Source organism: Pseudochaenichthys georgianus, chromosome 23, assembly GCF_902827115.2.
Source record: "Pseudochaenichthys georgianus chromosome 23, fPseGeo1.2, whole genome shotgun sequence".
Taxonomy (NCBI): domain Eukaryota; kingdom Metazoa; phylum Chordata; class Actinopteri; order Perciformes; family Channichthyidae; genus Pseudochaenichthys; species Pseudochaenichthys georgianus.
The window spans coordinates 22,561,435-22,587,362 of record NC_047525.1 but is presented as its reverse complement, the minus strand read 5'-3'; the positions used below and the strand labels follow the sequence as shown (position 1 = coordinate 22,587,362).

General features: G+C 43.8%; 2 protein-coding genes across 3 annotated transcripts in view; one reads left to right on the top strand and one right to left on the bottom strand.

Moving 5' to 3' along the window:
• The window catches only part of ccdc146 (coiled-coil domain containing 146), a 98,266-nt gene that overhangs the window by 52,940 nt on the left and 19,398 nt on the right, over nucleotides 1-25,928 (bottom strand). For both annotated transcript variants that reach the window (XM_034112361.2, XM_034112363.1), the window contains exons 3-4: nucleotides 2,900-2,982; nucleotides 844-1,059 (exon numbers count right to left, since the gene is read on the bottom strand). In XM_034112361.2, coding sequence (XP_033968252.1) covers nucleotides 844-1,059; nucleotides 2,900-2,982 — 299 coding nt within the window. The remainder of the gene's footprint in view (nucleotides 1-843; nucleotides 1,060-2,899; nucleotides 2,983-25,928) is intronic.
• LOC139433009 (fibroleukin-like) lies at nucleotides 16,544-18,496 on the top strand. The gene is made up of 2 exons (XM_071201842.1): nucleotides 16,544-17,286; nucleotides 18,011-18,496. Exons 1-2 carry the CDS (start codon nucleotides 16,750-16,752, stop codon nucleotides 18,479-18,481), a joined length of 1,008 nt encoding a protein of 335 aa, XP_071057943.1. The 5' UTR covers nucleotides 16,544-16,749; the 3' UTR covers nucleotides 18,482-18,496.

The window sequence follows — 25,928 nt, the reverse complement described above, 5'->3', positions numbered from 1 at the left end:
GTTATCGTGCTGCTTAGCAATGTTCCAGTAACCTCCCTTTGGCCCTTTTACAAGTCGGGGTTGTGTACAGAAAAGAGAGAGATACGCAGGTCCATTTGTTATTTTCCGTTTCTGTGGGTGTGTTTGACCCGTTGGTCGCACTGATAGCCTTGTTGAGTGAGTAAGGGGAAGGCAAAGATAAACCTGCAGCAGAAAAGAGGAAAGAAAAAGGTTATGATGAGAGGAGAGACTCATGGGAGTTGAAGGAAAGGATGAGAGGAAAGGAACAGAGACAGATCCAGCAGCACGAGTGTGGAAAAAACGTACCAGTGTGAGAGCTCAGGCAAGTAAACACATTCATCCACATAAAACTAAAAAAATACTGGTATGTGACTCAAGCTTTGTGTACTTGAGTTTGTCCTAAATATGCTGTAAAAAGAGAAACAACATTAAGGACACACACACACACACACACACACACACACACACACACACACACACACACACACACACACACACACACACACACACACACACACACACACACACACACACACACACACACACACACACACACACACACACACACACACACACACACACACACACACACACACACACACACACACACACACACACACACACACACACACACACTCTTTCACCTTCACCTCCCTGTAAAGCCAATGCAAGCATTCTCCTGCTTCTCTTTTCCACCACACTGGTTTCACTTCTGTGTTTTTGTCAAGTCAAATGTAAGTTTTTACCTGACATTTGGTTTCAATGTCGTACCGAAAATGAAACTTGCAGCATGAGCGATTGCAGTAGCGTGTGTACGTGTATGCATACACACACACTGCTCACCATCTGAGGCGGTGCTGCGTCTTGTACTCTCTGTCCTCAGCAGCTTTCAGTTCATTGCATGCCTGCAGGAGGTGTTGCCTCAGTTCATTGACCTCACTTTCAGGCTGCTCAGAGGTGCTCTGCTCCTCGGCTCTCTCCAGCCCGGCCTGCAGCCTCTGAAGCTCCGCACGACATCGCTTTGCCTCTCCCAAAACGTGGAGCTCGGAATCCTGGGAACTATTAGATTAAACAGATTATATAAGTCGTAAACAAGTACCATGTGGAACGTTTCTTCTAATGTGTTTTGGGACGTTGCCCGTCGGCCACCGTAACAAAACACTGGTAAAACAGATTGAATCAATGTTACGTCTTTATTTATACATGAACAATTCTTCACACTGGCATATCCACCCTGATCACATCACACATCCTCTGCTTTTCTGTTCTTATTGATTGATTATACTGTCGTGTTTTTTTGGACTTTTGTTTTGTGTACGGCGACCTTGAGAGCCTTGAAAGGCGCCTTTATAAATAAAATGTATGCTTATTATTATTACATGAGAACAAGACCCTGTAGGTCATGATACTTGAGGAAAACTAATCAACCATTATAAATGAATCCATTAAGACATTAGTTTCATGGCAAATCATAAAACAACACAACCACTTGTTAACACTTGTCTGAATCCAATTTCTCAGAATAGCTTTGTTACAAAATGCATGGTTTCTTATTTCCCCAAGAAATCACACAGAGATTTGTTGCAAGAAATTGGGGTCTCAAATGTTAATTTCACTTCGTCTTTATGTGCCTTTGTGGCGACTCTGAGAATCAGTGTTTCATTCGGGATTTGATTAAGCTTAAGAAAGAAGTGTGTTTTGGAGTGTTTCCCTACTACATAAAGTCGTGGTATAATAATACAAGGGGGCATTATTATATATTCTTTTAATAAGGAAATGACAGATGATACATTATTGTACGCTAATGCAAAGCCACATTCCTTGCTTAACTCAACAAGCACTGCCTCTTAGCCTTTTTACCCTTGGTTGTGAATAAATGCGAATTTATCAGTTATATGATCAACCATGAGAGGCAGATAATTATCTGTTATCTGCTGAACAAAATCCATATCATGCATTCATAGCGATACTGCCTCAGACCTGGATAACCTTGCGTTCCACTTTTTGCTCAAATAAGGATTTCTGGCTAGACTATACCTTGAGCGAAAGGTGACCCCAATCATAATGTCCCTTCAGAAGCCAGCGTCTTGTCACAGATGCTATTCCCACTCTTTATCAACAGTAAAAAACAACTGATAGGGATTTAAGACTTCTTCAAGGACACTTCAGAGGGAAAGATTCTGGCTCTCAGAAGATTTAAACCGTCTTTTTGCTGCATTTTCAGCAGCTTTGTAGTCATATAAAATATATATCCTTTATTTAACCAGGTAAAAGACTCATTGAGATTACAATCTCTTTTCCAAGAGCGACCTGGCCAAGAAGGGCAGCATGTACGAAGTTACAACAGATAAAACACAGACATGACAGACAGACAAATACAGCTGTAAAACACAAATAAAATGGCACATTAGCCAGTCAATATGCGAAGTAAAACAAACTATTAAAAATCATTCAAAACTGGCAACATTTAAAACGATTTCAGGATATACGAGCAGCACTCACATCGACCAATGGAGTCGTGTTCTCTGTCCTTTACGATGGACCTGAATTCCCCCATAGTAATTAAATGTGAGAGTTTCATTCAGTTTCATTGTTCCAAGCTGTGGGGGCCGCATATCTAAAAGCTGTTTTACCCAGTTTTGTTCTCACTGTAGGGACCAGCATCTGAATAAAATCTTGGGAGCGCAGGCCATATAGACTTTCTCTCTGACACATAAATGTGCAAATGTAGAAGGGAACCAACCCAAGCAGAGATTTATAAATAAAACCCAACCAATGGGAAAGTCTGCGAGCGGACAAAGATGGCTAATTTGCAGCAGCATATAAAGTGCAATGGTGTACTCGGTGGAGTCATAATGCACCTCCGAAATATAACACACAAATCAGCAACAAAACGTACCTCTTGAGAGTTTCACAGAGTAGCCTGTAGCTGGATTTCAGTTTGGCGGCTTTGTTCTGGCTGATTATGCCCAATGACAAGAACTGTGGAGCAGGAAAACAGAAATATTAGAAATCAAGGACATGAAAAAAACTGTTTGTAAAGAGGAATTTGAGGTTAATTGATTATTTAAGTTTTTTTTTAAAAATCAGTTATGGCATACAGACGCACCTTCAACACGGTACATTCATTGTTCCATTTCATTTCCTAAAACGTGTGACTTGCTATTAATAATATTGTGCTTTCTGATTCCTTCTGGTCCTCTGATGTAAATGGCTGCACATCTCATGGGAGCGTGGTGTTTTTTAAAAACATTTTTATAAAATAAACAGACTTGATTATTTAAGGTTGATAGTAGAGATTGTTGGATTTTTGGCGATATCGGATTTGCTGAAATGTTCCAACTTTCTGTGTTGTTCTTTATGTGTACAGTATGAGTATTGTTTAGAGAATGTTTCTCAAATTAAATAATATATTACTGAAATCCTTAACATTGTAAAAAGAAGCCACAACTTAATAATAAGCTCAATCTTTGCTGCACATTTCACCTAAATACACTAAATATAAGCATCTTCAGTCCTTAGCAAAACAAATAGAACCCACCTTAAAGTCTAATAAATGCTTAATCAATGGTTTGGGTCACACGCGCAAAGCACCAATATATCCAATTGGTGTTACACATGCAAAACTGATGTCAGTATTTCATTGAAGAGCCTTTATAAGTGGATACCAAACATGTGTCAATATTCAACACAGTCTCACGGCATTTCGTGTAATACTGTAGTCACGAAATTAATCTATTGATTCGTGTTCACCAACACGATTTCCCCATTTTTTTCGTGTCACACAGAAGGATTTTAGAAGCAATGTATTTCTATTGGTATGTTTCGTGCCTGCACCAAATAATAACAAATTAGAAGGAAAAAAAGATTTAAATAAATACAGATTTCAGTATTCTGAGGCTCTGAGCCATTTCTTTTCCTCGCGGACGGCAACAAAAACTCCCACATTATACAGTTTAAAATAAAAGGGATAGGGTTAGGCTTAGGGTAAGATATTGAGTAAGAAAATGTTTTTATGAACCCCACAGCTTCTGGTATTCCAAGACCCGACCGGACAAAAATACGTGGTGCAGGCACAAAACATACTACCAATAGAAATACATTGCTTTTAAAATGCGAAAATTGTGTTGGTGAACACGAATCAATAGATTAAATTAATTTCGTGACTATAACACGAAATGCCGTGAGACTGGGTTGCAATATTATCATGCATCCCTTATCGATTGCAGCTTTTAAGCGTGTAGCAAAGAATTCCAAACTCCTATCAGCATACGATTGCTGGCTATGTTTTTCAAACCTCCCCCAGTGTCAATCATCCACAGCTGAACAGTGGAGCTGCAGCCAAATATTACAGCAGTCCTAAACTGTTTGGCTGCATTCAGCTAAATGTTGGCAACAAGTCCTCCTGCATGCGTCTGCCAGCTCATGTTGCACCATTTCAAAGTCTTTGATCTGACCTAGGGCTGCCTTTATAACAGCTATCACATTAATATAAACAATATATCACAATCTGTGGAAATGCCTTGCCTTTCTTTCAGACGGAATATTCAATAGGACTATATTGCTTTGAACCAGAAGTGTGCAGGCACTTTTATAATATTGTTTAGGGACAACATTAAGTTCCAGAAGTTGGTAACTAAATCACCAGAGACCCTAAAAGAGTTTCAAACATCATGAAAGTCAGAACTTTTTTGAAAATAGTTGCTTTATTTCTGATGTAATATGCTCAAACTTTATGGTTACTGTTGTAGGAAAAAGATCTTTAACATCTGCCTGGACTCAAAGTGTGGTCGACTGCCGCAAAGCCCAACTCCCCTAGGGTGTCTGGCTGAATAAATCTTAATCCAGATATAACAGCATCAGAACACCATATCATCGTCAGCATGAAAAACAAACCCCTAACCATCTGCAATCTGAAAAGGAGAGGAGAAATCATTGAGAATGTATAAGGATAACTTATGTAGATTACAGGTACCATTAACCCTGGATGAGTTTAAGAAGTCGATAAAAAAAGATACACAGCTGTGAAACCTTGGCAAGAACACGGCGCGGAGAAGGATATCAGGTCAACAAAAAAAGGGAACATTATCACTAAGAGCCGTTGTTAAATGACTCTCTGTGGCAACGTGGCTCTGTGTGGGTAAACAGTGATAGAAACAGAGGGGCCGGTGTTGTTCCGTCTTATCTCCGGAGCCAGGTTGGCAGAGCGGGCGTAATGAGGGATAGCCTTGTCTCAGCTGCAGGACTGAGGATATCTCAGGTCGGACTGTGTAGCAGGTAATCTAATGGCAATGAACACACACAAACACACACGGGAGCCGATAACTCAGCCCGACTTCAAACATTAGGGGATAGCCGATTATGTGTTTAGATTCATTCCATTATATTGTTTATCTGGCTGCTGTCGAATGTGCTCGCAAACTTCTGGACCACGTTCCAAGGGCTGAAAGGACAGAGATATGAATGTTGTGGATCATGGAGATTAGGGCTCCCGTTAATATGATGTATTCAGATGCTTTTCCGTCAGTTTGCATTAGCAGCCACCCAAGGTCACGCTAATACAACACCTGAGAAGCTGTACACAATCTGTGTTTCAGACATTTTTAGTTTGGTTAAATCTCCCTCTCTTGTATCTTGAATTGATCGCTTTAAAAGGCGACTTATTTTACAAATTTTCAGCTAAATGTTTGTATGTTCTGCCTCTACCGTGACATGTTTCCATGCTTTAATGTTCAAAAAGCTCTTTATTTGTCTCAAATGTGTGTGTATGAGTGTGTATTGTAAATGTTTTATTTATTTATTTATTTATTATCATGACTTGCTTTTATCTGGAGTGATATCATCTATTGTAAATATGTACAATGGTATAACAATGTTGTGGTATTTGTATTATTGCTTTTAGGATGTCTATCACCATCTGGCAAAGGGCCTATCGATGAAAACTAGCCTTTTGGCTAATTCGAGTACTTTTACATGTTTTTAATTGATTAATGTACACTGTCCCTTGTTTTAAATAAATAAATTCAATTCAATTCATACTGCAGCATCTCTTTTCACCCTCTGTCTGAAACCAGAGCCCAGTCTGCTCTGATTGGTTAGCTCACGGCTCTGTTGTGATTGGTCAACCCCTTAGAGATGTGTCGGGAAAGCACGTATCAATGTGTTAAAGCTATTAGAAGCGCAAATGTTACATAGTGATGTCACTATGTTACAGTAGTAAATGAAGGAGTCCAATGGATATGTTTCAGGTAGGGGGGAAACTCCCTATTGAGGGAACTTTGGGATTTTAGCCTTTGCAGACCATTTACATGCACACACACACACACACACACCTATATAAACAACTACAAGAAAGGGAAAATCCCCCCCAAAAAACATAAAAGGGTAGCTCAGTATATTATGAGAAAATGCTAAAATATTTCACTGTACTGACTATCTTTCAAACATAACTTAAATATGGACATATCAGCCTAGCAACAGATATGCTAGCCATACACTGGGCATTTATCTGAGAGAAGCAGCCTGAAGCGCTTTCAGCCAGCCTTTCCAATTCCGCTGCCAAGACTTATCTTCAGCAGTATGGGGTATTGGAAGCTTTTATGGGGAGGCTGCATACGGCTCACATGTGGCACAGCATCTTTGAAGTGAGATAGAGACAATCACTGGAAGATATTTATGCCGCCACATACCAGTCCGTCTATTCCCCCGGGCATGTGATGTGTACTGCAGTGCAGAGAAGCAATAAACCGTTGCAGTATTGTGGGTGCTGCAGGTCTGTGAAGTATATAACAAAAAAGGAACCTGCAGGCTTTAATAGTCTGCACCCCCAGGGAGGGAAATAATGACCACAGGGCACACCACTGTGTAATGGAGAGAACCACCATCGCTCTCTGTGTGTATCTTCTACCTTCATGTCCTTATATCGACTGTTTGAACTGGAGCTGGGCCTGCAGCTCGATTCAATCACTTTGTTGCTGGAAGTTTTGTGCTGTAATACTTTCCATCGAGGCTGAGAGCCATTTCTGTAGAGGGAATCAATTACCCGAAACGGTGTCACTTCTCCAGAAATACGACATGTGCATGAAACCTGAATGAACCAAGAAAGATAAATTCCAATTACACGATCTGTGGTTGGGAATCATGTTATGTACCACTGTGTCAAGTGCCAAATACCAAATAAAGAATGCTAAGTTAGATAATAAAAGATACGTTTTTTTTAGGGCTATCAATTTTTTTTTAACGCCATTAATTATTTTAACGTGCGATTAACGCATGTGTATTTGTCCTCGGCCCGGCCCGTAGTTTCAGAGCCCAAAGGCTTGACGTTGTTGTTGTTAGTTGGATGTTGGGAGATTCTAGCGAGAGATATGGATACAAAAAAAGGTGTTTTAAACAGCAAGCCAAGCACACAGCTGATGCTGACAGCCCCGCTCCTGCTGCTCGCTTGCGCTTGAAAGTTGCCAGGGAGACGCCTGGACAACAACAGCGATAGCTAAATGGGTGGCTACAGCTTAACATTATGGAGGACGAGGGGTTGCGTTAGATCATTTGGATCGCATCCAACGTGTCGACTGCACATCACAGCGCATTATTTTGACCCACAGTGGGAACTTCAGTCTCATGCTTTGACTGTTATGACTGCGTGCTAATAGAACCGTCCTTAGGGCAGCAGAGCGGAAACGGTGGAAATCCAAACACCATGACGACCTCCTAACCTATCAGGCTCTCCTCTCCTCTTTCTCTGCTTCGATCTCTCAGGCAAAAAGCACTTTCTTTCAAGATCCAATCTTCCTATTCCAATCCCAAAAAACAATTTTCCATCTTTGTTAACTTTTTGAAAAAAAGGTTGATTATATTTGCTCTTCTTTTTCTGACTCACCTTTACTCACCGCTGGGTCACCAGACCCTCCCTTCACCCACACACTAACCTCCTTCTCCCCTCTCTCTCCAAGTGAGGTTCTTACCCTCATTACTTCTGCTCGTCCTACCACCTGTCCTCTGGACCCTATCCCCTCAAACCTCCTTTAGACTATAACTCCTGATATTCTATCGTTTCTCACCCATTTCATCAACACTTCTCTAACTTCTGGTCACTTTCCAAACAGTCTCAAGGAGGCAAGAGTAAACCCTCTCCTAAAGAAACCCACTCTCAACCCGTCTGATGTTATAAACTACAGGCCTGTCTCTCTCCTCCCGTTCCTGTCTAAAACACTTGAACGCGTTGTCTTTAAATAACTCTCCTATTATCTCCATCAGAACAACCTTCTGGATCCGCACCAGTCTGGTTTCAAGGCAGGTCACTCCACAGAAACTGCCCTCCTTGCTGTCACTGAGGAACTGCACACTGCTAAAGCAGCCTCCCTCTCCTCTGTCATCATCCTGTTGGACCCGTCTGCTGCATTCAATACGGTGAACCATTACATTACATTACATTACATTGCATTTAGCTGACGCTTTTATCCAAAGCGACTTACAATAAGTGCGTTCGACCAACAAAATACAAACTTGAAGAAAACAGAATCATATAAGTACATCAGGTTTCCATCCATCTTCTCCCGCTTATCCGTGGTCGGGTCGCGGGGGTAGCAGTTCCAGCAGAGAGCCCCAAACTTTCTTTTCCCTGGCGACATCAACCAGCTCTGACTGGGGGATCCCAAGGCGCTCCCAGGCCAGCGAAGAGATATAATCCCTCCACCTGGTCCTAGGTCTACCCCTTGGTCTCTTCCCAGCTGGACGTGCCTGGAACACCTCCCTAGGGAGGCGCCCAGGTGGCATCCTAACTAGGTGCCCGAACCACCTCAACTGGCTTCTTTCGACGCGAAGGAGGAGCGGCTCAACTCCGAGTCCCTCCCTGATGACCGAACTTCTCACCTTATCCCTAAGGGAGACACCAGCCACCCGGCGGAGGAAACCCATCTCGGCCGCTTGTATCCGCGATCTCGTTCTTTCGGTCATGACCCATCCTTCATGACCATAGGTGAGGGTAGGAACGAAAATGGCCCGGTAGACAGAGAGCTTTGCCTTCCGGCTCAGCTCCCTTTTCGTCACAACGGTGCGGTAAAGCGACTGCAATACCGCTCCCGCTGCTCCGATTCTCCGGCCCATCTCACGCTCCATTGTTCCCTCACTCGAGAACAGGACCCCGAGATACTTGAACTCCTTCACTTGGGGTAAGGACTCATTCCCTACTTGGAGTGGACAGTCCATCGGTTTCCTGCTGAGAACCATGGCCTCAGATTTGGAGGTGCTGATCCTCATCCCAGCCGCTTCACACTCGGTTGCGAACCGATCCAGTGAGTGCTGAAGGTCGCAGACCGATGAAGCCATCAGAACCACATCATCTGCAAAAAGCAGTGGTGCAATCCTTAGTCCACCGAACTGCAGACCCCCCCCCCCACGACTACGCCTCGAAATCCGATCCATGTATATTACAAACAGGATTGGTGACAAAGCGCAGCCCTGGCGGAGGCCAACCCTCACCGGAAATGGGTCCGACTTACTGCCGAGGACCCGGACACAGCTCTCGCTTTGGGAGTACATCAGTACATCAGGTTTCATAGAGCAAAAACATTTCAAGTGCTACTCAACTGGCTTTAGATAAGCCAGCCCTTTATTAGTATATAAGTGCTTTGTTAATAGTTCTATCGCTCGAAGTGGAGTCGAAAGAGACAAGTTTTCAGTCTGCGCCGGAAGGTGTGTAAGCTATCTGCTGTCCTGATGTCAATGGGGAGCTCATTCCACCATTTTGGAGCCAGGATAGCAAACCCACGTGTTTTTGCTGATGGGAACTTGGGTCCCCTTCGCAGCGATGGTGCAGCGAGCCGTTTGGTTGATGCAGAGCGGAGTGCACGTGCTGGGGTGTACGGTTTAACCATGTCCTGGATGTAGGATCCATTCGCAGCATGGTACGCAAGTACCATTGTCTTGAAGTGGATTCTAGCAGTTATCGGAAGCCAGTGAAGGGAGCGGAGGAGCGGCGTGGTGTGGGAGAATTTAGGAAGGTTGAAGACCAGGCGAGCAGCTGCATTCTGGATGAGCTGCAGAGGTCGGATGGCACATGCAGGTAGACCAGCCAGGAGGGAGTTGCAGTAGTCTAGGCGTGAGGTGACGAGAGCCTGGACCAGAACCTGCGTCGATTTCTGGGTCAGCTGGGGACGCTGGATGAGCTGCAGTAATGAAGGTAAGAACCTCAGATCCTCCTTCGCACTCTCCAAAAACTTGGAGTTTCAGGCACTGCACTTTCCCTCCTCACCTCATACCTCAAAGACCATAAATACAGGGTAACTTGGAGAGGGTCCGAGTCCGACCCTTGTCAATTAACTACAGGGGTCCCTCAGGGCTCTGTTCTTGGTCCCCTCCTCTTCTCCTTGTACACAAACTCGCTCGGATCATTCATTAGCCCGCATGGTTTTTCATACCACTGCTACGCTGATGACACCCAATGAATTCTGTCCTTTCCCCGCTCAGAGACCCAGGTCGTCGCACGCATCTCTGCTTGTCTAGCTGACATCTCTCAGTGGATGTCTGCTCATCACCTCAAGCTCAACCTTGACAAGACTGAACTGCTTTTCCTTCCGGGAAAAGATTGTCCCACTCTTGACCTAACAATCAACATCGGCACCTCTGTTGTTTCCCCGACTCAGACTGCAAGGAATCTGGGTGTGATCCTGGATAACAAACTGTCCTTCACTGCAAACATCGCTGCTACAACCCGCTGCTGCAGATACACGCTTTACAAATCAGGAGGATACGTCCCCAGCTGACCCAGAAAGCCACGCAGGTTCTGGTCCAGGCTCTCGTCATCTCACGCCTAGACTACTGCAACTCCCTCCTGGCTGGTCTACCTGCATGTGCCATCCGACCTCTGCAGCTCATCCAGAATGCAGCGGCTCGTCTGGTCTTCAACCTTCCTAAATGTTCCCACACCACTCCGCTCCTCCGCTCCCTCCACTGGCTTCCGGTAACTGCTAGAATCCACTTCAAAACAATGGTACTTGTTTTTTTTCAACATGACTCCAAATAAGGAAACATCCTGTTTATATTACTTGGCAACGAACCAGAACTAATAATTGTTTACTTGGCAGAATACATCATTTATTTTAATAGCTTGTTTTGCTTCTAAAAGATACTCTATGAAATAGCCTGAGGTATGAATAATGTCTGTGGGATAGTGAGTGCAATTTAAATTAAAACAAATTTGAAAAAAACAAACACCAAAGATGACCACATAACCACATCCTCATTACAGAGGGAACACAGGGGTATTATTTATTCATAAAGACTTCATTATCTTTTACAGCAATGGTGACATCATTGCAATCTAATACATTTATCATTAGGTAAGCTTTCACCATAAATACGAACCGTTGACTTTGAGACGAGGGAACAGGAAGTGGTCAAATGCTAAAAGTCTAATCAAATGTTTTTTGACGTAGAGTAAAAGTACCCAGATGGGTGGCTCTCATGTATCGTAAAACATCTTTGAGCCACTTTTTGCAAAACAACAATTAGATATTCCAGTTTCTGAATGTTTATCTCCCTTTGTCAGGGCGACTGTGGCTGCGAGGGAGTGCGGTCGTCTTTCAACCAGAAGGTTGTGGGTTCGATCCAAGCCCGTACAGCCAACATGTCGATGTATCCTTGGGTAAGATACTTAACCCTGAGTCGCTCCCGATGGCATGGCCAACGGTGTGTGAATGTTAGTTCCTAGAGTAACGGTACGTCCACACAGCAGCTTTTCGAAAATCTTGAAAATCTTGGAGCTGGGCGTGTCTGAAAGCTTGGGGATTTTTGGGAGCAACGCGACCAACAACCAATCACATGAATCTCCCGCCCCCGACATACAAAGCAAAAAACCCCGGGGATTTTATGCGAGCAATATATATATAAACTCTAGGGTTGGGTATCGTTTGAATTTCCACGATTCCGATTCCGATTCCGATTCTACTTTTCGATTCCGGTTCTTAACGGTTCTCGATTCCGATTCTTTGAGGGGCAGGGTAAAAAAATGATACATGCTTCTTCCACCAAAAAAATTACATTTATTCGAGAAACTTTTACACAGGTTAGTTTAAAGTAATATTCACATGAATCAGTCTGTTTATATTCACTGCTATGTAACTTTAACCTGAGAACCACTGAAGCTACAACAGTGCAACAGTCCAACTTTTAAAAACAGTTGTTGTTGAGAAAAACAACCATACCTGCCTCTCAGGCATACCGGGAAGAAATGTGTGAACATTTTGAAGTAAAATGCTTCAATCTGGTGCACACGCAGAATTACTAGAGACTAGATCTAGGGGGTACAACTCTAAACACCCATATGAAAAAGATCGGTTTACATTTTAATAATTAAATAACAAATAGCCTACATGTAACGCATTTTATTTGTGTTCATTCATATCTTATTTTACTATTTTATTTATGCATATTTTTTTATCTCTCCAGTTTTAAACGATATCTCTGGTTTACTGTCCTATAGTTTACATTGGAATGATTTCAAACCTGTTTTATTCCAATAATTATAAAAGAGTGCCTTGGAAATATGTGTTTACATAAATTGTGATCAAAACGTTTGAGACCCACTGAGATAACTTAGACTAAAGTGAACTATCTAAACACTCAGAGTCCTTTACCTCACTGAGCTGTAGTCATCAGCCTCTCAGTCTGACTGGAGAGGACTCTCCCTCCACATCATTGTAGAAACATCTTCTTCTTCCGTTAGAGCAGCTAGCACCAGATGCTAATAACAACAGCGCCCTCCCTTTCTCCCTCGGTCACGCGCACTTTGGCTGTGAGCTCCGGTTGCCAGATAAGCCAACATCCCCCATTTTCATCACTTGCAGCGCCCATCGTACAGGGCAAATGAAAAGTGTAACCGGGATGAAAAGGATGTTACATTTACTTAATTATGAATGTTGTTACATCAAGGCCGAAAATTAGGATGAGCACCAACGGTCAAAACATTTGTTTTCCCTCCCAGAGCTGTCAGCGCAGCGCCTCCACAGATCTGGCGCCCTAGGCGAACATCTATAACGCCAGTGCGACGGGCCGGCCCTGGTCTCAGGTTACACTGTAGGAAATGTAGATACAACGCTACATTTCCCGCCCCGCTGCAGTCATGCAGTAGGCTACGGAGAGCGGCGAGAAACATTTCCTCAGGAATCGAAAAGCGGAACCGAAATTCACATTTCTAAATGATGCCGTTGGAATCGAAATGTTGGAACCGGTTCCGAACCGGAACCGGTTCTCGGTACCCAACCCTAATAAACTCCCCAAACAGGCGAAAACCTACCAGTTTCACCCACTGTCTCTGCCACCTCCCTCCATGCCTGGTTCCTCCGGTTTGTATCCCGTTAATAGTTCTGGTCGTAAAGAACCGGGTGATTTGCCACCGTAATTTCTCGTTTGGAATATGAGGAAATGAACTGCGGTCTGGTTCTCCCTGCTTACACGCGGTTTGATTGGCTAGCGCTTCTACTGTCAGATTTGCATAAACGGGATTTGATTGGCTGACGCTTCCAGCTCAGCTTCAAAAGTTGAACATTGCTCAACTTTTGAATCCTGAAAATCCTGGAAATCCTGGAAATCTTCGCTTCGCCCCCCCACAATGCAGTTCGGTGAAAAGCGAGGCAAAGTGACGTCATCCCCATTCAAAGTCAATGCGCAGAGAAGCGTTGGAAGATTTGTTTAAAGCTGCTGTGTGGACGTACCGTTAGGTACACTGCTCTGTATGAATGGGTGTGAATGGGTGAATGTAGTAAGCGCTTTGAAGGGTCGTAAAGACTGGATAAAGCGCTATATAAGTACAGTCCATTTACCATTTACCTTTGGAGGATTCAGGTGACGAAAGAATTGTTATGGGAAATGAAGGATGTCCTGAAAATGTCTTTTAAAAAAGAATTGATGAAACCCCTTGGGATAATCTCATTTTTAAGAGTGAAAAATGTCTGTCCCTTTATAAAAAACAGGCAATGTTGCAGGTGTACTTGGTTTGAAATTGCTTTTTCATTACCATATGTTGTTTATGCTTGAGAGGATAGGCTGTCTAAATTCAGTCCAAACTTTCCTTTCAAAACACAGACAATTGTAACAAGAAAGGACAATGTTTCAACCAAAAGAATACAAAAGGAAACCAACATAGAAAACAATTTGAGGGACAGTGTGTTCTAGGCTATATTTTCGTTTTGTATTTCCATCAGAATAAATCTTATTTAAATTGATGTGGCTTTACTCATTTTAATGTAGATTTATTCCGAGTTAATTGTGCCATGTGCAGCTGTATACGCAGGAAACACTAAATAAATAGAATCACCACAGAGTACTGGCAGGTGCTCAATATGGATGATTGGGATTCAGGGATACCTTTTCTAAAGACTCAGTTGCGACATCCTGAGAAAGCCTTTTAAATACTTGCCAATAAAGTTGTTGTTTTCTACAGACACAAACTAACTGTGACCAAATTGGAGTCTACGCAAAAGGTTGGAAGCAAATATAGTTTATAAAAATGAAGTTCAACACAACACCAAGAATTAAATGTGTAGATCAGCCGTATAAGAAATTAAAGCAGAAGAAAGGAAGATACAGAGTGAGCACTACGGACAGTATGTATAGCTGTAAAACCAATCATATGCATTGACTTCCTAACAGTTTGGTTAATGATGTTTCACTCAGTGCTGTGAGCAATTCAAACAGATGCATACTTCTTAATCATCTTTTAAGGACCTTTGTCAAATTCTGTCTCTCTTAAAATGCCGGAAACTCATTTGTTGCTGCTTTCTCTTGACTGTACCTGAACACTCACTGTCTTCGCTCGCTGAAAGCAATCTATCATGGAGAATCTTCACCGGCTGCAATCCCTTTGAGAGACCGTTTATCTGTTTCCTATACTCAACTGTAGTCATAATTATCCATGTGCAGAACTTTGCACTAGTATAACTTTATTTTCAAATCCATCCTGGGACTGCTGCCCACTCATGTATCCACCTACATGTCACGTACAGTAAACAGCGCTGCCTCAGTTCCTGGAGCTCCATCACTCTCTGCATCCCCTCAGTCAGTCCGTACAGAATTTGGTGGGAAGGCTTTCTCCCACTCTGCCCCCTCGAACAGAAACACACTCCAGCAGTACTGAAGCTCTCCACTTTGATTCCCCTCAGGATTTAAACTACTTTAGGAAAATCTACAGAGAGCGTCTGTGGGGGTGTGCTGTTGTACAAAGTTTTAAACTATCACTCTTGCACTTGTGCTCTACTTAGTCTGTGTTTGCATGTCCTCTCGGTACCTCTGTGTTGTATTGCCGTGTCTTGACCAGGTCTTTATTGAGCATGATGTCATGAGATTACCTGTGCGGCACCTTGGTGACCCATTGGAGAAACTATTGAACACAGTACCCACTTTAAAATACAGATTAGCTTTTGCAGGAATAGAAAAGCGTTGCACGTACAAAAGCGAGGAGTTTGGACAGCAGGAAGTGAGGTTTAACACCTGATCTAGAGAACACAACCAAATGATGTTATTAGAATAAACCCCAGATCTAATCACAAGACCCCAACCAGGTGGCCTACAGATGGACAAAACCTAATTTAGGATGCTCTACCGTTACAAAATTCCACTTTCCAAATGGAGGATTAGAACCAAATAAACTTGCAATCAACCCTCAGCAATGCCAACACAGTCCTTATAAAGGAAGCAGTAGGCAGCCATTATACACAGCAGCCAGTGTTGGGGTCTGGTCCCTTGCTGAGAAGCACCTTAGCAGATGCTAGGAGGTGAAGTGGAACCTCTTAAACTACTCCTAAACTACCAATCCACACTCCGTACTTGATGGCAACCCTCCTTCCAAAGCCGGTATGAACTGAGTTACTGCCACCCAAAGATGTGAATAAACAGGTGATAACATAAGTGCTAAACCAAAATATAAAAACCAAAGGTTCTTCAGAATAAAACGCAACTAGCTAACCGAGTCGTCCCGAGAAGCACAACACAACGAGGAAAACACCAACAAAAGAACCAAACAAAGCGGGGGCTCTGACGCTTATCGCCTATAAGCTAGCAGGCAAAGCTATAACAACTTGCAGCAGCTAACAAAGCACAGAACAAATAGTTGTAACCGAAACAACTTTACTGCTGATGCTGGCTAACCAAGGATTTTATATTATCTGTTCCCACCCCCACATTTCATAAATGCTTTGGAATCTGAGTTTCAAAAAGATGTGCTTATGACATCCAAACAACTAAGCGTGAAAACTCATCACCCAGACATCAGTTGTGTGGATAGTTTCTCAGTACTGAGTCATTTCTCTCTTCAGGGAAATGAACAGATTTCAGAGGAAGGCAGGACCGCACCATGCACTGCCTGTAGCCAAACACCTCTCTACTTCCCTCTCTTTTTTTCTCTTTTCCCCCGCTCACAGAATCTGTCTGCATCTCTGTGGTTTTTAACAATGCTGCTGATATAGGGTTTTGCATTACGCAATAGAACTGCCCCTCCCTCTCTCTCTCCCTCCCTCCCTCACTCGTCCTGATATTAATGACACGGCTATCTGAGGCAGCGGCAGTCCCCCTGCGCTCTCCCTCCTGCAGGCAGCGCTCATACACACACACACACACACTCACTCTTAAACCAATAGGATCCTGGGCACACATTCCCACACTTCTCCATCTGCAGCACACACACACTACTTTTCGCATTCAGACACTTTGAGGTCATTTCAGAGGCAGTTGCGGACACTTCACACACACTTAGAAATGAGGACGATTGTGCTGTGCGTTTATGCCAGTCTACTGCTTACAGCCACCTTGGTGCCGCGCACAAGCCGGGCGGCGGACTTCCCCGTCAACTCTCACCAGAGATGGGACTCTAGCGGACCTTTATCTTTGGGATCTGAATCTGGGACTCCCACCTCATGCCCCATTAAACTGAGACCAACGGGCCAGTGTGGGAGCTCTGGAGCCGGGGCAGAGGAGGGGGAGGACTGCCCTTACCAGCTCACCCTGCCTCCCCTCACCATCCAGCTGCCCAAGCAGTTCAGGCTGCTGGAGAAGACGATGAAGGAGCTGCAGAGCTTGAAGGAGGTGGTCAACAAGCTGAAGGGTGGGTGCCAGGAGTGCCGCGGGGCACGGGGGAATGGAGCGAATGGACTTCAGCAAGCGGACCAGGGACAGACGCCGAGGGAGGACCTGACAGGACAGGACGTGCAAGGTGGCACCAGCCAGGAGGACAGGGGAGATGGTTCTATTTTGGAGAAAAATACTCCGAGCCCGAGCACTATGCAGGAGATGCAGGTAAGAGGCTCATTTTGGTCTCACAAAAAAGAGAACTTTCAACGCTTACAGTTCCTTTTACCAATGCGTGTACATTATTATGAGAACAAATATAAACCTAGTTTTCAGAAAATATTCTTGTGACTGAAAAGTTGAGTGAATTGTCATCGACATTTGCATATTATTGGATTTGGCATTGTTGAAACTGTGTCAAACCTGGACACGTTACAGTGTGTATCATGTAAATATGATTTCTAGGTCTGGACTGACAATGCAATAGTGGTACTGCGCCAGTTTCTGTATTACCATCAGAGAGATGTCAATTCCCTGTAAGCCACTTCATCAACTAGCTTGTGAAGATTTAAGTGACTCGGACCTAAACAAAGTGATAACGAGATAAAACGCTTTGTAGAAACAAAGTCATCCCAATTTGCCCAGTCAAATGTATCCAGCTGGAAAGCAAACTGGCCAGATGTTGAAAGACCTCTAAAGTCCAACCTGGCACCACTCCACCAGGGAAACATTCCTGTGACTGTAAACAGGGTGTGGGACCAGTGTCAAATGGCGGTGATTGTCTTGTAGGTTTGTCCACTCTCGCAGCCATTTTGGCAGACGTCCAAACACCACGTCGACTCGTTTCTATTACATAGAAATAGAATTCGGGCTGGTGACAGTAATCCACCTGCTTTGTATTATGTGCACAGAAATCATTTTCTCCCCCCACCCCTGCTCTGGCCCTTCCCAGGTGAAAATGAATAAGATGTCGGCCAGCTTGCGCAACGCCAGGAAACAGATCACGTCTATGCAGGGTCGCCTGGAGGGGCTCAACCTGCTCAACATGGACAACGTGAAGTCTGTGGTGGACCAGCGGGTGGAGAACATCACCGGAGTGATCAACAAGCTCAGCTCCACCTGCACTTCCCAGTGTGCAGTTCGGAACAGCCCACAGAGTAAGCCCACGGTATTTTTTCTTCACTGCCATTTGAAAGCCCTCTCCATCTTCCCAGCTATTTACTATACATGTATTCTCTTTGGACAGAAAACCTCTTGTGATTTGTATGGCGCTATATTATGGCGCGTTTCCACCACATGGCCTCGCTCGTTAGGACTGGCTCACTTCGTTAGGACTGGCTCGCTCGTTAGGACTGGCTCACTTTACGGCGCGTCTCCATTACAGTTTAGGAACTGGGGTAGTATCTATAGTAACGCAGTGTAGGCGGAGCGATCGGCTTGTTGTTGTCCTTCACTACGCGATACTCACTCTTCATCTTTTTCAATTTTTCCCTACACTGCAAGACAGTCCTCGAGTAACGGCTTCCGCACATCAGTGTAGAGACCTGCTGAAATACTTTCATATTGCGAGTTGTCCCGTCGAGCTCCCGCTGGATCTTGTCATCTGCAATAAAGGGTAGGAACGTCGTAACTTCCTCGGCGGACCACGGTGTGCTTTTCTTTGCCATTTTTGTTGATCCTCTGTTAACAAAAATGCTGTTTATAAAAATGCTGCAAGCTTCGCTATATATATATATATTTATATGCGACGCGTCACATATATTGCGACGATTCTCTCTGACCAATCAGCAGTCGAGAGTGACGTCACAGCCTGGTTGTTCCTGGCCCTAGAACCCTGATTTTATGGGGCCAGAGAAACTGTGAATTAGGACCCGCTAGCCGGCACTAGGCCAAGTGGAAACGCAAACCAAAAGCGGGCCGCTGACGTCACAGCCCTCTTAAACGTGGCTCCGCGCTGTAGTGGAAACGCGCCATTACATTCCGTTCCATCTTTGCTATTTCAAAAGATGCCTCTCCTCTTTTCATGCATTACATTTGTTAGCAATCTCTGCTTGAAAGAATTCACCACAGATGTAGATATGGTAATGATTCTCCCACACACGCATTGCAGTTTGAGGGTTGTTGGAAGGGGACTTCTCCGGCATTGGATCTATCCAATCAGGCCTGAGTGGGCATGGCGACTTGTTTTCACAACAAACAACCCAACTCTGGGTGGTCACCTTCACCCAGTGAGACCTTTCCTTCTGGGAAATGGGAAGTGAAATGTGGTTTGTTGTGAGCGACACGCTGTTGCTATTATCGGTATGAAGAGTGTTGCATAATGTTCAAAAATGTCCACTACTGTAGCAGAGCCTCAGCTGGCTAAGTGCAGCCATAACACAAATTCTAAAATAGTTTTAGGCTGAAGTCATTTTGAGTGAAGCAATATGACTACGAGGGTCAACGTGAGTATTGAAATGACCTTTTATATAACTATTTCAAGTACCTCGACATTCCACTACCCTCCAAATGCACAACATCTCAAAAAGGGAAACTTACTTGGCGCCTACATTACTGAATACTGTGATGTGAAAAAAAAGTATAATACAAAACTGTTTCGAGGTTTCTGAAAAAAAGAAGTCCAGAGATTAGCACAGCCTCATTATGGAAACTTTGAGAAATGCATTAGTAGGGATTGCAAACTAGCCAAGCATAACAAACATTCCCCCTTTGCGTCGATGTAAAAGCTTATTTGGATGAAAGCGTCATTGAAATGCAGGCCTCCTTTCAGGCTGAATAATATCCCGATATTGCACGAGTGAATGTGACATTATATTGGGGGGCTTTTATGTGGAAAGCAGATGTGAGCTTATTTCTAAGTAGATTAGCTGGGACAGTGGTGTGAAGGGAATCCCGGCATTCTCTCTTCTTCTCTGTTTTCTTCCTCCCTACATTTTCTCCCTTCTCCTTCAATCCTGTCCTCTCTCACTCATACATGTATTCCTGTCTATCTGCTTTTCATCGCTCCATTTCCCCTTCATATCTCCTCTCTTGTTCACTTTTCCTTCTGCCACAACATTCCCGACTCCATCCCACTTTAATCCGCTTGTCCCGGTTCCCTACCCCTCCTCTCCCTTCCTCTGGAGGTCATGCTCTTGAGTGTTCATTCCTGCATAAAACACCTAGCTCTCATTATCTCTTGACAACACCACAAGAAGTCATGTGGGCGGCTTTCCCAACATTAGTCACGGATGGCACCCAGGGTCAGTAACACTTGTCTTTGAACATCAATCTGTCATGTTAAACTCAAGATGCGGCAATTTATGCAACAGCAAGTTAGGAAATCATAACCATTGGCGTCTGAAGTGGATCCAAAAGAAGCAGGAAGAAAACAGCTGTTATTACTGTACCAGGGAGATTAATCAAATACGTTTACAGTTTCGCAACGAGAGTATAAACCGTTGCTGCTGGTGATATGTCTTCTTCAAAAAGACAAGATTAACAATTTTTTCTAATCTTCGAGATTTCACAACTGGACAAGTGTGAAGTCATCTTAAAACAAACCAACACAAGATGGATGACTATGCCCTACTACTTGATATGAACACGACGTAGAGAGAATGTTTTCCAGTTGTTTATCGTAGTGCTTAGTGAGGCAATTCCTGTCTAAATGGTTCCCCTGCCTCCTGAATAAACTATACATCCAGCTGCCAAATTGCACCTCTCCTTTTGCATGAATCAAATTTACATTCCGTTTTCATCCCAAGAGATACGAGCGAGCAGACGTAAAATGCCATCGTCTGCATATTATATAGATTTAGGGAGACGTCATAAGAGACAGATGTGGATTTGTATCTAGTTAGGAGATGAAAAGGGATTTATAATCTAAACTCACTGGTTCAGCTCATTAGGCTACACCAGAGGTGCCCAGTACGTCCACCGCGGGGGCAATGCTGGTAGATCGCGAGTCATTCATAAAAAAAAAAAATCCAGCTCCGTTAAAATAGACAAACAGGTTTTGATCCCGCCTCCCTGCCACTTAAATCAGGAGTTTACTTGATTGACAGAAAAAGCGACCTATCGCTTTCCAGTCTGTTAACCCAGAATGCAAAGCGATGCAAAATCAGTCAAGTGCCGGGAAAACTCAAATTAAGTTAAAGAGACTAACAAGAGACAAACAACAAAATGAGTGCGGGACCGAGCAAGAAGCTAAAGACATTCCACTTCCACCCAGAATGGGAGGAAGAATATTTTGTTGTGATGTCACATTCAAAGGTTATTTGCCTTATTTGTAAAGCAAGCCTCGCTCTGCCAAAGAAAGGTAACGTGGAGAGGCATTATCGGAGTGTTCACAAAGCATATGACAGCGACTTCGTACCGAGTTGAGAAAGAGAAAGGTCATGTATTATTGCTACACAAATATTATCTCGCAGTCTTAGTGTCGCCAACTCGTTTCTAATATGCAAAAAGACAAACAAATGCATCTATGGTCGGTGTATTTTCGACCTTTCCAATCCAGACGAGATCTCTCTCCCCCGTGTGTGAGGGGGCGGGGCAGTTACACACACGCAGCTGCTACATGCAGCAACACACGGCGGGGATGGCGGAGAGAAGCGCTCCAAGGTGTTGTTAAATGTTACCCGTCTTGAGGTGGACAATGCTCGTTGCCAAGAGTGCTTAGCATGTAAGGGCGGAAACACGAGCAATTTGTCTGAACATTTAGCAAAAATGCTCCACATCCAGACGGAGGAATGCACCGGGTTCCACTGTCTTTCTAGCAGCTCTGTAGCCCCGTCCACGAGTAACATTTCCACGTCAGGTGTTATGTATGCTAGCAGCAACACACAGAGTTAACTCCATTATACAAACATGGGTTAATGATTAGAGGTAACTGAGTTATTTATTATATTATCCACGAGGACGAAAACGGCTAAACGCATAGGATTAACGCAAACGCAATCGCAAACGGCTTCCGTCCACATGCAATAATTATCCGGATAGTGTCTGCCCACACGAGACCGCTCTGTTTAGCTCCAACCGCTGGAGAAGCTGCAGTACATGCAGGAGCCTGTAGGTGGCGCTGTAACTTCCTCCACAAAAGCAGCGAAGAAGCATGGTTGTCATGGTTGCCCTTCTGTTTATTCTCCGCGGTGGGGGCCGAGGGAACCGGGCAGAGTTTTTCACCAGTCAACGTGTATTAAAGTTGAAATCTTCCGGACAAAATTATAAAAGTGCCGGTCAAAGGTCTTCTTTGTTATTTATTGAGCTTTAAAACAAATGAATAACGACTCTATATAATATAATAATAAAATACACGGAGCCTCTCTTTTTCCTCCCTCTCTTCAGACAGCGTCAGTGTCTGTCTCATGCAGCAGCTCATCCAGTAATCAGTGACCCGGCCGACTGTAAAAATAAACATATTTATAACTAGTTTAGGGAGTTTGAGAGGTAATTAAAATAGCTAAGGGTGATGATCTGACTTGAAGTGTGTGTTTTGCTGCAGCGGGAGGAGCTGCAGGGGAGCAGAGCTGCATGTCTCCGTCCTGTCAGATTAGACTTCACTCGCGAGAGAAAGATAAATAATCTGAATTCAGGGTGCAGTTTACTTTGACGCGGGGGTGAGCAGCAGAGGTGGGGAGAGGCGGGGCTATTGCCTCATCATTATTGCTGTAGATGTTGCACAAACAACTGTAGCATGGTCAATAGCGTCCGGAGCACGATAGCAACTCTGCGATCCGCCATTGTTGTTGTTGTTGGTGGCGAAACACTTCAGCACTGGCGCGGGGTAAACGGAGGTGAGCAGAAGAGGTGGGGAGAGGCGGGGCTATTGCGCAATCACTATCAGTGATCTGAAAATGTCCGTATAGGGCGCACACAGGGAGCCGTTTGACCCCCAGAGAGTGGCGTATGCATTTCTATCCACCTTGGGACCCGTTGTCGTTTCCTCAGTCGTTTAGTGCCGTATTTAGTGTATTTATTAGTCTGTTAAAGTTTCAGCTATTCTGTTTACAGTTCTGTCATCAGATTATTTAATACGATTTGTTAAAACATGTTGTTTCTTTTGATGTGAAAATATTATTTATTTAATTTAAATAAAAAGCATGTTAATTTTGTAAACAATTTGTTAATTTAATAATATATGTATTTTTGAATCAAGTATTACACTTTATTGTCTTCATTGTTAGTTTCCACATGCCTAAAACAACCTCAAGCTAAATCTAAAAGTTGATGGCTAAATAAGAGCGTTTGAGAAATCGTGCAAGGAATAGTCGATTAATCGTTTCATTAATCGATAGATTAATCGATTATCAAATTAGTCGTTTGTTGCAGCCCTATTATCCCATGTATAAATAAAACGTGTTATTCAGAAACCCTTGCCAGTTAGGATTTTCTTTTTGGTTGGTAGACCTCGTGAGCTGGTCATTTCAAAAGTAGCTCATCAGCCCAAAAAGTGTGGGCACCCCTGGGCTACACTATACAGTTCGTAACATTTACACTCTGTAGGCTTGAAAAAGTTTCTTTTGAACTTCCTTTTATCCCTATCAATGCCACTTTGTCACAAGCTCAAAGAGAGAGCAGCTAATGAGGGACAAGCAGCTAATAACCCTAACCCTAATAAAACACTGGCCACTGTGAATTGCCATGTCACCATCGAGCGACAGTACGTTTGCCAAGATGCTTTTATCGCTCAAGTGTTTCTTTCACCCCGTTTGCCAATTCCCATCCCTGCTGCAAGCACTAATCTTCCCTTTCACCGCTGTAAGACGTATTAAGGCCTTGAGGTGAACGGGTAGCAATTCATGTTACGGTTCGGCTACATTTACTCAATTACGGACAGAGAATGGATGTCAAGAACTGCTTGTCTGCGATTGTGGTGACACACAGCTTCCGAAAAGGAAGGGTGTTGCTTTTTGATTTGTGTCAAAACAGACGGTTGTACTTTTTGTGGTGAAAGATTAAACTATCACTTTGTAGACACATTTCCTTCCATTCGAGGTGCTAATCTAAGCGGACTACTGGTTGTCACAGAGCGCGCTTCCCTGATAACAGGGTTGTCTTCCTTTCATGCCAATCATTGATATGCATGCCAAAGAGGCGAGGTTCGTCAAGAATTGGGCTAAAAGGCGTCAATACTTTTTGGAAGTTTCTAAGAAATTAGTCAAAGGCCTCAGCCACAAAACGAACCAATCGTTTGACTCAACAGCAAACATGTGGACACCAGTAGGTGGTTGATATTATAGTTATTTAGGTCAGGCACAGTGCCAGAAGTAGTCAAATGAGATGGCTCTTCTGCCCGTGGATGCTGGCTGCAGACAGATGTTGACAAATAGAGATGTGAAGTGGAGAAACTACCCTCATTTAAAGTGAACACTTTGAATGCCAAGTACAGCGAGAGCCGTTAACGTGACAAGGATACATCTTTCAAACATCATGCACTGCTTTCAGATTGCGTGATCTACAATGCTGTGGCCATGTTGCACACAAAGTTCTCTGCATATGTTGACAGGGAAATGTAGAAGATGGCTACAGAGATAAAGCACCAAACGACATGAATGGTGTTTTATTTTGCACACCATGCACTTACAAAAACTTAGGAAACACAAAACTTACATTGCTTTACTTAACAAAACATTTTGGTCTTTCCTTCCTGTGCTTGAAGAAACCTCTGTTATTATCAGTATGGCTCTGTTCCACCGTTGTTCTTTATAATCTACCATGCCATTTAGCAGATTCAACAGTAACCCCCTAATCCCACCAGGAGCGTCTGCGCTGCGGCTGCGGAGTTTTTAGCGATCGCGACCACTCTAGTCAATGGGTGCTATTCCACCAGACCCGCTGCGCCGCGCTTCCAATTTTAATATGAGGAAATTACCTGCGTACTCTCTCCCAGCATACACGCGGTTTGATTGGCTAGCGCTTCTACTGTCAGATTTGCATACGTATTTTTTACCACTAAAATACAGCAACACATCTTTGATTCATGTCGTTTGTAACTGGAATATTACAATTATTATTAACTGTGTCTGTAGTCTACAACACAACAAAATAGGAAATAACAACAATAAACACGATTTAAACAGACACAAACATAAACCATTTAACTACGTAGGCTACTTACTTGTAGAAGTACAAATGTCCAGGAAATATTCCAAAATCAACAACAACTGCGCGGCTGCACACACGACGCTCCGCTTCCGCAACGTTTTGAAACGGGCCTGGTGGGTTATGACGCAGGAGGAGGTCGCAGCACGGCGCAGCGCTGACACTTCTGGTGGGATCAGGGGGTAAGACAAATCTGTATCAGCAGAGGACTGCGTCACTCAGTCGGGGTCCACATGCTGCCTGCCCAATGTCAAGATGATTCAGGCCCCAGGTGCCAAACGTGCAGGGAGGGGGTACGCTTCTCTAATCCAGTTTTACACTTTCCCACGTTTTGACAAGTCTGTTCCTTTAAATTCCCCAAATGCTAACTGACAGGCGCCTTTGGATCTCGGGTTTGGATGGGGTCAGCGGCCCGCAGTGCGACACAGGGGCCAGAAGCAAGAGTTAGAGAAACAAGTGGAAAGATATTTTAGACAAATGTGGGAAGAAATCTCAGAAAGTAGCAGAGCTGTCTGAAATGTCCCGCGGTGCAACAAGGGAGAATGTCGTTGACTTTCATCCTCTGACCGTGGCCCCTGTCCTTTGCTTTCTTTTCTTTTATGTTTCAGTCCTCATGTGATTTCCAGAAAGGGACATCATGGTGAGGATGAGCAAGAGTGTCCTCAAGTGCTTACAGAAAGATAGTTCTTAGTTTAATGCTTGATGACATGATGATTCATCTGCACTTGGCAATAGTTTAGTCAGAGGCTGGAGAACTGCAGTTGGAATGTGTTGGAATAAACTTCCCC